Here is a 16,831-nt window from a genome sequence, read left to right as displayed (position 1 = left end):
GTGTTTGCATGAACATGCATGAAATATTTGTCAAAATTAGCAACAAATAATCTATTAATTTTTAATTAATCTAAAAATAGGCATACATTAAAAAATCTAAACATGCATGAAACATTTGTCACTGGGCAACAAATTATCAATCATTTTTTAATTAATCTAAAAAAATAAAATGCGGAAACGTAAATAACCTTTTACAAAATCAATGTAAAAAAAATGCGGAAAAGAGTACTATAAAAATGCGGAAAAGTAGGAGTTTTATTTGCCAATTTGCGGAAACGTAAAACGCCGGAGAACCTTAAGGTGGAGCTACAGTAACACATCCAAAATTAAAGACCACAGCAAGACCAATACGAAGTTAAAGAAGCACAGGGCCAGGGTGATATACTGCCTTGGGGATAACACTGTATCAAAAGCAATGCAGATTTAATATGTTGAAAAATGTGCATTTTTTATCAAAATATTCCTCATGCATAAGTTTTTTATGTAAACCTCATTAAATACCTTTAAATGCTTGTCTAGAATACAAGCGATGTCATACATCACATGTATATTCTTGCTTTCATACTTTTCAAGTAGTTTATCTATCAGGAATACAGAGTAGCCAAGTCTAAAATTAAGATTTAATAAAAGTTCAAATGCATATAATATATCCTTTTAAATAATACTGCTAAAATTAAGATTTAATAAAAGTTCAAATGCATATAATATATCCTTTTAAATAATACTGCTAAAATTAAGATTTAATAAAAGTTCAAATGCATATAATATATCCTTTTAAATAATACATGTACTGCTAAATTTGATTGATAAGACTTCAAATGAAAATAACTCAATAGATGGTAAACAAGTCTGTTTGAAGTTTTTATTTTTAAAACTTTAACTTAGAATTCTATATTGGTTTCTAATTATTATTATTTTTTCACAAAGTTTACATCACCAGTTTCTCCATTACTTTAAGTGGTAGATGATCTGTATTTGTCTTAACTATAACTACCTTTCACCGTGTTTTAGACTGCAGAACAGCTGTGGAAATTCATGGCGACAAATAGACCCAAACACAGCTGTTTCAGACAGTTTTTTGTTCTTTATTTTGGATCTCAACTGATTTCCAGCTTGAAATTCATTACATTCCTGAAGCAAAGATTGCAAAAGTATATATATATGCTATATGTGCAGATTCTCTACAATAAAAAACTACAAAATTGTTTCTTGTATATATCAAATTCAAAATAATTTATAATACAATCTGGAATAAACCTAATCTGGGGTTATACTGTTTTCCCTTGTGGTTCCATCCCTCTATAGTTTATTTTTCAACCTGATAAAAAAAATGGGGCGAAATTTTTAGAATGCTGTCCTTGATTAACCATTAATTATTCATTTTTTATGCTTCCCTCCTCTTCCATGATTTAGCACTTACCACATCTTCTTTTTTGTTATCAGTAGTATATTCTGACATGAAGTTGTCCACAGAATCTTGATTAACAAAAAAGTGTCCTTCATGATTTGGTGGTTTCCAATTATTTCCTGATGAGCCTTTCCTTACAAGCTGAAAGTCGGCATCAAATGAAACAATAGGTTGAGTAACCTACCAATAAAAATGTTTGAGTAAATATAAGATAATATTTTAATTATAAATTGTGGATGTATATTATAAGTTCTTTCAGCACATAAATTTAAATTATTATTGGTTTAAAACATTTATTAAGCTGTATATATATAACATCTTCATGCCTTATATATCATGTACTGTAGTACGCCGCTAGATTAAAACTGACGTGGAAAGGTAACACATGCCCACCGAAAGCTCTTTTTTTGAGAGCCCAGGTGGTCTAGCGGGACGGCTGCAGTGCAGGCGATTTGGTGTCACGATATCACAGTAGCATGGGTTCGAATCCCGGCGAGGGAAGAACCAAAAATTTGCGAAAGCAAATTTACAGATCTAACATTGTTGGGTTGATATTTAGACAAGTTATATATATATATATATATAAATATAATGACTCTAAATAACAGCCCAACAATGTTAGATCTGTAAATTTGCGTTAGCAAATTTTTGTTCTTCCCTAGCCAGGATTCGAACTAAGTATGTCTGAACAAGTGACAACTCTACGATAAACTGTTCCATTGGATCACCAGTGAAGGTGACACATGGCTGAAAACACATACTATATATATAATTACTCTAAATAACAGCCCAACAATGTACGATATGAAAATTTGCTTTTGCAAATTTTTGTTATTCCCTCGGCGGGATTCAAACTCATGCTACTGTGATATTGTGGCACCAAATCGCCTTGCATTATATACTGGCCATTAAACCTCTTGACCACCTAGGCTCGACGAAAATCAGGCTTTCGGTGACCCGGTAGTACCTTTCCTCGTCAGTTTAATTTAACGGTGTAACATAATATATATATATGTATGATGTATAAAACAGTAAAACTTTATAGAAGCTTTCACAATTTATAACATTTTCCTTTGAACTGCATGAAAACAGACCAATTTGAATGGAGACTAGAATAAATTTAGCATTGACATTTATCTTTCCTCAATATCACTACATTGTAACGATAATCAAAAATATCATCACCTATCATTAATAGAATACTGAAAAATAACATGTCAACAATATTTTATTGGGGCCTTAGTAACACCCTAAGAAATTGGCAGTAATTTTTCAATTATGCTCACCTGCAAGATATGTAAGAAGTACTACCAAGGTTTTCTGCATATAGATTTCATAAAAAAAATAAGATGAAAATATGTCTTTTGGCAAGTGAGTGCAGAAAACAAGCTAAAAAGCTTCCTGTTTTTACAAACACCTGATAGTTTACCATATCTTTATAAAGAAAATTAGATAAAATATTTATCACATGAAAAGCTGGCTGAGAAGTTCTCAACTTTTGATAATGTTGGGTCAAACATTATGAAGTGGGGGTGGGTAAGTTCAGGTGAAATAGTTTTTTTTTACCATGTCACAAAGCCTTAATATGAAAAAAAAAAATCAGCTGAGCAGGTTGATATAGAAATAAGGAAGTACAATAAGGATTATTATCAGGAAGACATAAATGAAACCACTGTAAAATAACGATAATAGTATATTTTCACAGTAATTAAAAAAAAAAATACCTTATATAAATCAGCATATTAATGAAAAATCTTACATTATAGCAAGCAGGACATTCAGTGCCATCATCAAGTTTTTCACAAAGGTGCTTTGGATGTTCTTTTTTGTACAAGAGATGTCTAAACTCTTGAATTGTTTCCTTCATCAGGATCTTGTACAGGTCTTGCCTCTGTAATCATTCATATACAATAGTTAATTCAAATTTGAAGAAATGAGCCACATTATAAATATATTTTTTTCAAAGGTGCTAGTTAGTCTTTATCCATTCTTGAACTTCAAACACTGTAAAATGTAGTGATGAAATTGTTGTTGAACTGTCTTGTACTAAACTAGAAAACTGAATAGTTAAAATACAATATGTATCAAAGAAATGGAACTTAATGCAAAACTTAACTAAAATTAGTAAAGCAAGAAATGTAGGTCAAAGTGACTCAAGTGATTCTGAACTGTATCGTACTATACAAGGAGCTTGTAGTGTATAGATATCATTGAATAATACTAATTGTTTCAGAGAAATGGAGCTAAACGCAAAACTAATTGGATATAAATGGACATATCTACAGTGACAGCTGTAAATCTGTGGGACCAATCCACATTCATGGCAGGCCATAATTAACTGGAGTTTAATTAAATTATGAAATCAATGAAAGGGTGTAACATTACATTTGTGTAAAATTAAAATATCTTTAAACTAAATGTTCTTGTAAGATGGAATAATAGCAAACCTCTTTAGTTGCATAAAAAGCATTGTGTTTTGAATGTCTAGCCGTCAAAACAGCACAGAAGCTTTTTACTGAGACATGGCTCTCTAAAAGAAGTCCATTCAAGAGCATCAAAAGTTCAACATGAAATGCTAGTCTAGGGTGTTTTGGTGATGCTGGCCATAGGTTAAACCGTAGCAATGTTATAGGTTCCTGCTCACAACTGCAAAACTGAACATGTCTTAAATGTTGTCTGCCTAAAAATGAAAGTGCATGAATTATTAGAAATGTGTGGATTATATTTATGTTTCTGTAGTTGAGATGATTTAAAAATGAATTTTAGGGGAGTACTTAAAATTTTCATTTTCCATATCTTAATCGGAGTAATCATATAAATATTTCTAATGTAAGAAGTTTCTAAAATAAATATTTTTTAAAGGATTCTCCAACATTTCTTACATGATACAGTAATGTTAAACACAATTTTGACCTTATCCTATTTTTCAATAATTCTCTAGATAGGGCTGGATAATCACCAAGGTAAAGGTCAGTATCAGAAATGTGGCCAATATTCCTTTTATGGTCACTAATAATTTAGAAATTATATTAAAAAAATATGAAAATAATGAAAAATGATTGGTTTTTGTTTACTTGAAAAATGATCTACCAAACTCTTTCAGCCTAAGGAACATATATAAGCATGATTTGTTTAATTAATGAATGGAAGTTTTTTTCATTCATGTATACAGGCTGTGCCAAGCATTTTCTCTTTTGTGCCAAATCAGAAATATATAGTACATGTATCATTATGACACTATTATTGTTCCTATACTACAATCTTAATCACTGTATAAAGCTATTTTTTTCAATTATTTTCAGATATAACAAATATTTTAAATTAAATTGGTTTTTAATAATCCTTTGAGGAGCTCAAATGAAAAATGAAAAAAAAGTTACTTATGGTGTCCTGTTAACATATCTGATTTGTTGAAATAAATCAGAAATAAGGATTACACTGATATACTTTCAGTGTATGAATGTTATTTTGGCTGCTCATGTAGACTGAATGCATTATAATGGGTTTTTTTTAAGGATTTTGACTGGCTATAAACCCCTTGCATGGTCAGTATCCATATTTGTAAAGAGTACACTTACCTTTGTCATCTACAATCACCAACTCTTTTTGGTAGTTGCTCTCACATGCCACATGGTCAGTTCTTTTCCACACTATGCTGTTTACAGGGCATTCAATAAATGTTCCATGCTACAAATATTAAGTAGTTTACACATATTTTAAACTAATAGGTGAAAATCAACAATTCACGAATTTCATATAAAATAATGTAATGGCACCAGGGTGCACAAGCCGAGTTGTGGTAATCATCAAGAAACCATATTGTTTCAGATATAGATATAATTGTGACCTTGACCTTTGACACAATGACAACCAATTGCTAACGCCAGTAGTCGCCAGTAGTCGCCAGTAGTCGATCAATACTGGAGTTCAACTTTGTTGCAACTCAACTAAAAAATGACAAATTTCAACAAAAATTGATAAGCAACAGTAATAATATCTAAACAGACAATGACACGGACACAAGAGGACCAATGGTGATCCCTATATGTGGCAGTTGACATAAAAATGATACATTTATTTATTATTTTTTAAAAACGATAAATAAAGCACTTTCCAAATGTGCTATTTCACTAGGCAATGGGCATTCAACCAATCTAGCTGCTGGCCATACAGAAATAAAAAAATGGTAGCATGTGATCAATATATTTCTTAAACCTTGCATGTACAATTTTTCATAGTGCGACATACAAAGAGTAATGTTTAAGTTGCCTTACTGGTGATATTATTAATTAGAAGTCCCCAGTCAAGATAATGGCTGATATGATGGTTATGTAAAGAACAATTTGAATATTAAATAAGATGATCATGATTTGGTTTTATTAATACATAAAACATTTCTATTTCATTTGCAAATCAAGATGCAATTTTTATTAAGTTGAAAGGCATTTTTAAGTGATTAAAGGTTTCCTTTATTATTGACAGGTATTTATAGCAAGCATTGATCAGCAGAATCCATCACCTGGGACATTCCAATTATTAACATTTCTGGTTAATCATTTCTAAAAAATGAAAATAAAGTAAGGCCAAAACATAACCTTGAGGACACCAGAATCAATTCATAAATTTTTATGAAGGTTACAATATTATTATAACTTTTTATCTTAATAAAGGTTTTAGTTTAAATACTTTGCATCAAAAATAATATTTTTTAGAAATAAAAATAATCAAGTGTTTCAACAAAGGCTATACATAAATTATAAAAAAAAAGGAAAATGCAATGGGAACACTGGACTATGATGTAGTTGAAGTACACTATATTAATACTAACCATCCACTTCTCAATTGTATGTAGATGTGGAAAGGAATGACTTTTTGTCATACAGGACTGACATGTTGTAATCCACAATGCACAGTCAAGACATCTGTACAAATCTATAGATTCCACACCACAAAAATTACAAATGGAATTATATGGTTCCTCATGAGACACATAGACCTCCAATAACTGACTCCTTAACCCTTCCCAGTTTTCAAGGCGCTTGGATTTAGCTTTTGAATATGCTGAAGGAAAAAAATAGGTATATTGTATATATTGTTTTACACCAAACCAAATTTCAGGAGTATATAAATTATGTCACTTGTATAGTACCTACCTGAATATAATTAAAAAAGAATATTGACTGTTAATTATTTAAACATTGGTATAATACTATTACCTTTGATATACAATAAAATATAAAAAAGATGTGGTGTAATTGCTAATGAGACAACTCTTCACAAGAGCCCAAATGACAGTAACAAAACTTGGTCAGCACCTCATAAGGATCATTCAAGCCATGTTTGTTTTCATTCCATTAAGTCATTCTCTTAAAGAAGACATTTGTATGTATTTCCCATAGGGTACTATGTTAAACTAAATCCCCCACTGGCAGCCATCTTGGATGATAGATTGGCTACAAAGTAACAACACTTGGTCAGAACCTCATAAGAATCATTCATGCCTTGTTTGGTTTCATTCCATTCAGTTTTTCTCCTGAAGAAGACCACTGTATGTATTTCCCATAGATTCCTATGTTAAACTAAGTCCCCCACTGGCAGCCATCTTTGAAAATGAATCGGCTACAAAGTAACAATACTTGGTAAGCACCTCATAAGGATCATTCAAGCCATGTTTGGTTTCATTCCATCCAGTGGTTCTCCAAAAGAAAACATTTGTATGTATTTCCCTAATGGTAGGTCCTATGAAGTAGAGCTTTTAGGTCAGGTGAACTAAAAAAGATATGAATTATAATTTTTGTTCAAATTTTTAGAAATTCAGCATTCACCTAACAAATCTGTTTGTTTTTTTAAATATAAATGAGTTACCTGTTACTTCCTCTTCAATGTCAACAGTTGATGAACTTGAACAAGGAGGATTTGAATTGGGGTCATTTCCTGAATGTATGGAAGCAAACTGGAGTCCAGATGTAGATTTTGTTTCCTGTTTGATTTTTTTGATGACCTGAACACCCTTCTTTAATTTCCTTTTACCTTTCTCATATGTATTATGGGCATAAGGTATTCCTCTTTTCCTAACCAAAGGCATTTAATCTAAAAAAAAACAGACATAAATTCATCATGCTTTATAGACAATACACAGTAGGGAAAAAAACTATTGAAATGCTTATTGTGTTATTTTTTTTTAAAATGACGTAGCAATCTTGTTTTTGCAATTCTGGGTCTAGATAATTTATGCATAGCACACTGCGAATTAATTAGCCCACAGTCACATTGAACCTTTATAAAGATAAAACATGGCAAAACAAATGTGAAAATTAAAAGCTGATGCTTATAAAACACTAGCATTGTTCAGTAGTTTCAGAGGAAAAGATTATTTAAAGTTAGCAAACTTATTCTAAAAGATTACACATGTATTTCAATTTGTATCCAACTGATGAGTTAAGCCTTTTTCAACTGATTTTTATAGTTCATTCTTATGTTGTACTGTTACATCACTGTCACAGGTTAGGGGAGGGTTGGGATCCCGCTAACTTATTTAACCCCGCCACATTATGTATGCATGTGCCTGTCCCAAATCAGGAGCCTGTAATTCAGTGGTTGTCGTTTGTTGCTGTGTTACATTTGCTATGTTACAATGTAAATAATACATATTTGTTTTTCCTTCATTTACTTGAACATTAATTAGGTCATTTGAATTGTTTTACATTTGTCATTTCAGGGCCTTTTATAGGTGACTATGCAGTATGGGCTTTGCTCATTGTAGAAGGATGTACAATGAGCCATGTTTTTTGACGAGACAGAATATAAAACACACACTTTATTCTAAGGTTTATTCAGCTAAATTTTGGTTAGAATTGGTTCAGTAGTTTCAGAGGAGAAGATCTTTGAAATAGTTTACACCGAAAGGAAGGACGATGACGGACATAAAGTGATAGCAAAAGCAATCTCACATTTCCTTTTAGTAAAAGTGAGCTAAAAACTGAGGGAGACTAATTAGTAACTGTCTGTTCTATGGTAATATTTTTAAATATGATTCATTTGTTGCAAAACAAGATTTTGGAGGGCCATCAAAACTGATTTCCACTGAGAATAGGGACATTCAGATTGCCCATGGACTATATATATAACACAGCTTGCAGACTGCCTGTAGTAATGGACTTCTGGTATTGTATACTCAGTGGTGTAGCCTAAATTACCCTTATCAACCATACAATTTTAAAAGATCTCATCATTTAATATTGTGAATATCATTAGTACTAGTGGTGGATCCAGAGGGAGGGTTCAGGAACCCCTCTTTTTTTTGACGATCAATGCATTTGAATCGGGGATGTATATTTGGTCAATGCTTAAAATTGGTTTATCCTAAACTTCCGTCAAAAACATGCACGACAGTTGACAGACCTAATGTCATACAAAAAACCATAACATGTACCTCTACAATCTGAAGTTACACTAAGGCCAGTAAAGAGATGATAATCAGTACCAATTTCCAAAGGGCAGCGGGCTCTCTCATGTTATTGGCCCACAAAAAAATATACAAAGAACAAAAAAAAAAGGCTTGCCAGTTGCTCTTTAAACAGATTTCACGAAACTAGGTGAAAAACGAACCTTTTTAATTAAGGAGGCTCGAGGGTATAAAAATTTCAGAAAAAAATCAAACATTTGTTTTTCATTACAAATTTTATTTATTTCCTTTTGTAGTTGTTACTTTATCATATGGTACAAAAATCATTCAAAACAATCAATTCGTGGTGGCCCCAGATGACTTTCAAAATGTAGACATCATTGAAAAAGTTCCAAATTATCTCCCTTTGGTGGAAAAATGCCACTTTTTGGCTCTAAAATTGAAATATCTTTTTCAACTCATCGGTGACCTATCTTTTTTAATATAATTTCCATATAAGCTGTACTTAAACTAAATTATTGTAAAATTTTAACGATTTCTGTAATAAATTTCTTTTTTTTATTTCGATATTACCTTTATTTCTCCTATTACTTCAACAGAAAAAAACCACCTTTACAAAAATGTATGCTTCTTTCGAAGGCAGATTGTGAGCGCAAATGAACGGTGACCCCACTTTTTTATTTTATTTTTCTATTAACTATAAGATAAAGTTCATTTATAGAAAAATATAGAGAAATCCTATATAAATGATTTAGACCCGCGAACCCCCTTAAGGCTGCACGTGAAATAAAAATGGCAAAACATGTTGCATGAAAACAACACTTCAGCAACACTCTATCAGAAAGGCCAGCTGAAGGACGCCTCCAGGAGCGGGAATTTCTCGCTACTTTGAAGACCTGTTGGTGACCTTCTGCTGTTGTTTTTTTATTTGGTCGGGTTGTTGTCTCTTTGACACATTCCCCATTTCCATTCTCAATTTAATATTAATTTATTAAACATCTGACAAGAAAGGTAGACGAAGATTGAGACCATTTAAGCCTTAGGCCACACCAATTGAAAAGTAAAGGCGAGCGATTATATATTTTTTTGTAAACATAAAATAATAGGTTTTGACAATATTAATCAAAACAAGATGGTATAAAACTTGATTTACCAGGTGTATTCTAACATTTCTCTAGTTTATAAGTGAATTATTATTTCAACTGCTTTAAATTATCTCCATTGAATTGTCTTAGATGTCTTTCCTCCTTTTCTGCATATGACTTATAACTAGCAACATGGCGGCTGTCTTGCAAGAAGCAGGAACTGCTCATCCTTCCAGAACACCTGCGTTCACCTTCAGGTTTTTGGGGTTTGAGCGGTTCGTTGATGTGTGTACAATGTCTTTTTTGTGTTTTATATGTGTGTTGGGTATCTGTGTCTCTGTGGTTTTAGTGTTCTCATTTATGTTCTTTGTCTTTTTGGCACTTAAATTTGTATATAAATAAGATGTGGTATGAGTGTTAATGAGACAATTCTCCATCCAATTCATAATCAGGTTGGGAACAACTCCTCAATGCAGTAACTATCCCTTTTATTAGGGGTACATTTTAAGTATATAATATAAAGTATTTTTTGTAAAAACCACTTTTTAGTATGAAAGGGCACACATTTATAATATGTGAAAACCTTTTCCCAAGAACTATACATCTATCTGGTATTATATGGTCAACAAATGTCCAAGAATTTTGTAATATTCCTTCATTTATCTTCTTTGTTATAACAAATAATTGGACTCCTTTTTTAGATAAGTTGTTTTAAATCTGATGAATTTTGCCCCCTTTGAAGTTCATAAATCTAAGTTTTTCTTTTCTACAACAGTAAAATGATCCCTTGTCTGAGGGACAGTCCCTCATTTAAGGGATTATTCATTTGGAGGGGTGTTCCCAACCTGATAATGTGTTTAAAGTTCGGCCTTCAACACATGGATTTGGCCTAGACCAACAGCAATTAAGCTGTAAAGGACCCCAAAATGACTAGTGTCAAACAATTCAAACAGGAAAACCAACGATCTAATCTATATACAAACGGAGAAATACCTATGGCTATCTACAAACGACAACTACTGAACAACAGGCTTCTGTTTCAGGACAGATGCATAAAAATGAAGCGGTTATGGATAGTTTTGTTCCGCCGGCAAACAATATTGCAGTTAAAGGCAACACTTCTCCTTCTGCGTACTTTATTCTAACAGTAACAACGAAAATCAGGATGATTGCGCAGGGGAATGCAAGTAAGGGGAAGGAAACCATTTATAAAACTTTTTAAAGAAACGGTGCGGGAAATAGACACGATTACTTTTACTATTATATAAGTATAATTTATAATTTACGGGTTCGACGACTTACAGAAAAGAGCGACGATTTACAGAAAAGAACCGAAAAGGACCGAAAAGGACCAAAAAGAACCGAAAAGGACCGAAAAGAACCGAAAAGAATATCGATTTTTTTTTGTAATCGAAGGAAATAAGCAAATTGCAAATCATTGAAAACATTATACTGTGAAAGGACTAATTTTAACTCACATGTATTTGAAAAATTACAGGTAGGGTCGGCTGCCTATCTTATAGAATAGAAAAATAGAAAAGATTTTTTTTATTCACCAAATAAGGGCCCCTAGGAGGGCATATAGCATACAAACAATAACATATGCAATACTTAGACAATAGATATGTAGTATGAGTAATAAAAAAAAATACTACAGGAAACACGCAACAAAATAATAGCAATATACTATAATTCAATTAATTTAATTATGGTTGTCGTTTTTTGATGTGGTTTGTGTTTCTTGTTTCTCGTTTTTATATTGATTTTGGTTTTCCCGTTTGAATGTTTTTTTTTTCAATAGTCATTTTTGGGGGCCCCTTTATAATTTGCTGTTTGGTGTGTGGTCCCTGTTGAAGGCCGTATTTTGACCTATAATAGTTTACTTGTACAAATTATGAAAAAAATATTACTAAAAAAAACCAAGTTATATTGTTTCTTTTTTGTAAATTCACATATCTCTATAAATGCACAATCTAAATTTTGAATTGTGCATTCAATTTTATTATTACGACGAATTGTTAACAATATAACAAAAATCCGTGTACATTGTTTTAACTTTATTTAATAGATATATATGTATCCTCTTTTCGGTTCTTTTCGGTCCTTTTCGGTTCTTTTTGGTCCTTTTCGGTCCTTTTCGGTTCTTTTCTGTAAATCGTCGCTCTTTTCTGTAAATCGTTGGACCGATAATTTACTATTTATCTGGTTTTCTCAATATATATGTATATATGTTCCAGACCGTATGAGTATTTGGACCGTACGCGTACGGTCTGGACCGTATGCGTACTTTTTCAAAATACTCATACGGTCGGACCGTACGCGTACGGTCTGACTAATATTAAGAAGTTGGTCAAGTTTACTAGATATAAATACAAATAACAGATCAACATAACTTATTGATATAAAAAAGTTCAATTGTAATTGAAATAAAAACTTTATATTTTATCTATTTAAAAAATCCACGCTAATTAAATATGTTATCTCTTGTATTTAGTATTTCGATCAGTAATACATTAATTGAATCATGACAATTATTCTCACTGAAATTGATGATATCGGAAGTAAACATAATGTGGGCGGACAATTGTTTTAGAATATTTAGCAACTTTACAGAAAAATGCAAATGCAAAGGAACATGCATGCATGAACTGCAAACATGTAAATGTAAAACAATATTACATTACTTGTACGTGGTAGCAAGTGTCACCTTGGGCGAGAGTACCAAAATAGGATTTAGATATACAATTAAACAAATATTTAATTTCAATTGTTAGTTTGAACATTTTATCCATCTAATTGTAATAATAGCAATTTGTTAAACTAAAAATAAAGATTGCGATAAATATTCGTTTGAATTTAACCCATATGATCCAATAACATGTATGGTCAGCTCGTACTGGACCATACGCGTATACTCATACGGTCCGACCGTACGCGTATGGTCGGACCGTATGAGTATACGTATACGGTCCGGACCGTACGCGTACGGTCCAAATACTCATATGGTCTGGAACATATATATTGCCTACTGGTTTTCGTGATACATGAAAATGGCGGCAGCTTGCTATAAAAGTTAAAACGGATACTGTAACGTCTTACAGTAATGCAGGGGAAGTACGGATTATGATACTTTTTATTGCTTCTATAAGACATTTGTTAGACCGCATGGTCTCACGGTCTTAATTTGTTACTTATACTATGGGACTAATAATGCTAACAAATTTCTTATATTATAGGCTAAAAAGTAAAGGATTGGGTGGACGAACATACATCTAGAGGACAGCATACACCTTCAACAATAGACAGACAGCGTACAGCATTCAACAATAGACGGGATATATAATATGTCAAGTCATTCAACATACAGCCTCCAACAATAGATAGGGGATATATAATATATCAAGTCATTCAACATACAGCCTCCAACAATAGATAGGGGATATATAATATATTCAGTCAGACAACATACAGCCTTCAACAATAGATAGGGGATATATAATATGTCAAGTTATTCAACATACAGCCTCCAACAATAGATAGAGGATATATAATATATTCAGTCAGACAACATACAGCCTCCAACAATAGATAGGGGATATATAATATATCAAGTCAGACAACATACAGCCTTCAACAATAGATAGGGGATATATAATATATAAAGTCAGTCAACATACAGCCTTCAACAATAGATAGGGGATATATAATATGTCAAGTCATTCAACATACAGCCTTCAACAATAGATAAGGGATATATAATATATCAAGTCAGTCAACATACAGCCTTCAACAATAGATAGGGAATATATAATATGTCAAGTCAGACAACATACAGCCTTCAACAATAGATAGGGGATATATAATATGTCAAGTCCGACAACATATAGCCTTCAGCAATAGACAGAGGATATATAATATGTCAAGTCAAACAACATACAGTCTCCAACAATAGATAGGGGATAAATAATATGTCAGGTCAGACAACATACAGCCTCCAACAATAGACAGGGGAAGCTGGACAGGGGATATATAATATGTCAAGTCAGACAACATACAGCCTCCAACAATTGATAGGGGATATATAATATGTCAAGTCAGACAACATACAGCCTCCATCAATATACAAGGGATATATAATATGTCAAGTCAGACAACATATAGCCTTCAGCAATATACAGAGGATATATATTATGTCAAGTCAGACAACATACAGCCTCCAACAATAGACAGGGGATATATATTATGTCAAGTTAGACAACACACAGCCTTCATAAATAGACAGGGGATTTATAATATGTCATGTCAAACAACATACTGCCTCCAACAATAGACAGGATATATATTATTTCAAGTCAGACAATATACAGGGGATATATATTATGTCAAGTGAGACAACATACAGCCTCCAACAATATACAGGATATATATTATGTCAAGTCAGACAACATTCAGACTCCAACAATAGACGGGATATATATTATGTCAAGTCAGACAACATACTGCCTCCAACAATAGACAGGATATATATTATTTCAAGTCAGACAACATACAGCCTCCACCAATAGACCGTGGATATAAATTATGTCAAGTCAGACAAAGTATAGCTTCCAACAATTGACATGAGATATATTATATCAAGTCAGACAGCATACAGCCTCCAACAATAGCCAGGCGATATATTTATGTCAAGTCAGACAACATACAGCCTTCAACAATAGATAGGGGATATATAATATATCAAGTCATTCAACATACAGCCTCCAACAATAGATAGGGGATATATAATATGTCAAGTCAGACAACATACAGCCTCCAACAATAGACAGGGGATATATATTATGTCAAGTTAGACAACATATAACCTCCAACAATAGACAGGGGATATATAATATGTAAAGTCAGACAACATACAGACTCCAACAATAGACATGAGATATCTATTTTGTCAAGTCGGACAAGATACAGCCTCCAACACTAGACAGGGGATATAACATGTACAGTTTTAAATATGAAAATATTTATAGAACATTTTACGACTAATTACTAGTAATTAGTAATTACCAAGAACCAAATTGCTTGATATTAATGTAACCGGAGAGCATGATTTTAGAAAAAACAATCTCCACCGGGTCCCCTGTGTTTCAAGTCAACACTCTAACCTACTGAGCTGTAGATTTTCTCACGACGGATTTTCTGTGGATTCATTATTATTCGTTGAATGCCAATTTTCGTGGCTTTCATTGATACAGATGAACCACGAATTCAAATATTCGACGAATTACAAATTTTCAATAGGCTTTGTATGCAAAGATTAGTTAAACCACGAAATTGAAAATCCACGAAAATGCAAGTTTTTCTCAATCCACGAAAATAAATGAATCCAGTATATGATAATATTTTGTAAAAAAGTCCTTGCAAATACATTGTTTATATACCCTACCAAATATAAATTATCTCTTGTCAGAATAATATTGAAAACCTTTTGGAAGCTTCAAAATAATCACGAGTACTGTCTATACTACTCGATATATAGAATCATTTACATAACAGCATGGACGAGACCGTTTCTGAGCGCGTTCAGGTTATCAATTGACAGGGTCAGATTAGGTGAACGTTACTCTGTTAAGTTTACTTGTCATACTGTACGTGTAAGAGGCATTTGAACTATTGGGTCGTCAAAGGTTCTAAAAATCAAATAAAACGAATAACTAGCAGAGGACTAAACCTTGTGTGTTAATTCAAATGTTGAATACATACTTTTTTTCTTCTCGAGAACCTGCGTGTACTTTACTCTTTAATTCTATTTAAAGCACTATTGGAGAGGCTCTGACAGACTGGGTGAGCGTAAAATCTCTGTTACCAATAGCCAATGACGAACAAGTTAAAGGTAAATGATTATGTATAACTATTATTATCAAAATAAGTATTGCAGCTGTCCACACTATTATGAAAATAATTCTATTTGATACACGAACTATCTATGAAATAATTCAACACTAAAAAGATAGATTTGATATAAATAAAAATTTGTGGCATGAGTGCCAATGAGACAAGCTAAAAAGGGCCCCCAAAATGACTAGTGTAAAACCAGTGTAAAAAAACATACTAATACAAACAAGTGAACATACACTGAACGAATAAATGTTACCTATGACTCAATGTAAATACAAAATCAATTAAAAAAAAAGGGGTGAGATGTAAAAGAATATCAGAAAGACAACCATAACATTGGACAAAATGCCGCCAAATAAAATAATGTACACAGGTAAATGAAAATAATTTTGCTGTTAGGTATACAGTTGGAGAGAAAGGAAATATTTTTTTACAAAATAAATAATTTTGTTGATCATAGTGAAGTGAACTTTTATAGTCATACAAAACACTTATCAAAGTATGATTGTCAATAAGAGAACAAGTGACTTGGATATAAGCAATTATTGGTAACCGTGCGACGTAAAACTCATACCGTCTAGTCAGCTATAAAAGACCCCGACCTGACGAAATTTGATAAAAACGAAAAACCTACGGCACAATTTATATCAAACAAATTAACGAACAAAAATATCACAGACATGAACCTACGACAGCGACTGTATACCTGGCTCCTTACTTTGGACAGGAGCGGACTAACCCCCCCCCCCCCCCCCCCCCCTTTCCCGAACCTAGAACAGTGATGTACAAGCATAGCATAATAACAAACTGAAAAAATATGTTGCAAATGGCTGGTCAATAGACTGCTATATGAACGAAGCATAACAAAAACTAACAAAAACAGTAGACATAAAGAACCGATAAAAGAGTACAAGCAGGTAGTGACAGCTAGTTGAAAGTCAATTGCAACTAATTAATAATTCAGATCCTCCAAGACTAAAGTATCAATCAGTGCACATCTAAAGGTGTGTATATTTCCCAACTTGTTCGCTTGTCTGGTTG

At 32.5% G+C, this 16,831-nt stretch overlaps 1 protein-coding gene across 1 annotated transcript; it reads right to left on the bottom strand.

Annotated features, from left to right (window-relative positions):
• Positions 1 to 61: 61 nt before the first annotated feature.
• On the bottom strand, positions 62 to 11,047 carry LOC139515308 (uncharacterized). The gene is made up of 10 exons (XM_071304876.1): positions 10,892 to 11,047; positions 7,274 to 7,498; positions 6,237 to 6,469; positions 4,987 to 5,095; positions 3,856 to 4,088; positions 3,168 to 3,299; positions 1,421 to 1,588; positions 995 to 1,131; positions 502 to 607; positions 62 to 70 (listed from the first exon to the last, which is right to left on the bottom strand). The coding sequence occupies exons 2-10, from the start codon at positions 7,491 to 7,493 to the stop codon at positions 62 to 64; spliced, it is 1,347 nt and encodes a 448-aa protein (XP_071160977.1). The 5' UTR covers positions 7,494 to 7,498; positions 10,892 to 11,047.
• Positions 11,048 to 16,831: the final 5,784 nt, after the last annotated feature.

Source organism: Mytilus edulis, chromosome 3 (assembly GCF_963676685.1).
Source record: "Mytilus edulis chromosome 3, xbMytEdul2.2, whole genome shotgun sequence".
Lineage (NCBI taxonomy): Eukaryota > Metazoa > Mollusca > Bivalvia > Mytilida > Mytilidae > Mytilus > Mytilus edulis.
This window is presented reverse-complemented; position numbering and strand designations above follow the sequence as displayed.

What these genes read in the sequence shown, in the direction of transcription:
- LOC139515308 (XM_071304876.1), bottom strand. Translation starts at nt 7,493, where the DNA reads ATGCCTTTGGTTAGGAAAAGAGGAATACCTTATGCCCATAATACATAT. An exon ending in GGTGATTGTAGATGACAAAG is followed by an intron (nt 4,089 to 4,986) that starts GTAAGTGTACTC and finishes TTTCATTTTTAG; the next exon opens with GCAGACAACATTTAAGACAT. An exon ending in AGTCTAAAACACGGTGAAAG is followed by an intron (nt 608 to 994) that starts GTAGTTATAGTT and finishes TCTTAATTTTAG; the next exon opens with ACTTGGCTACTCTGTATTCC.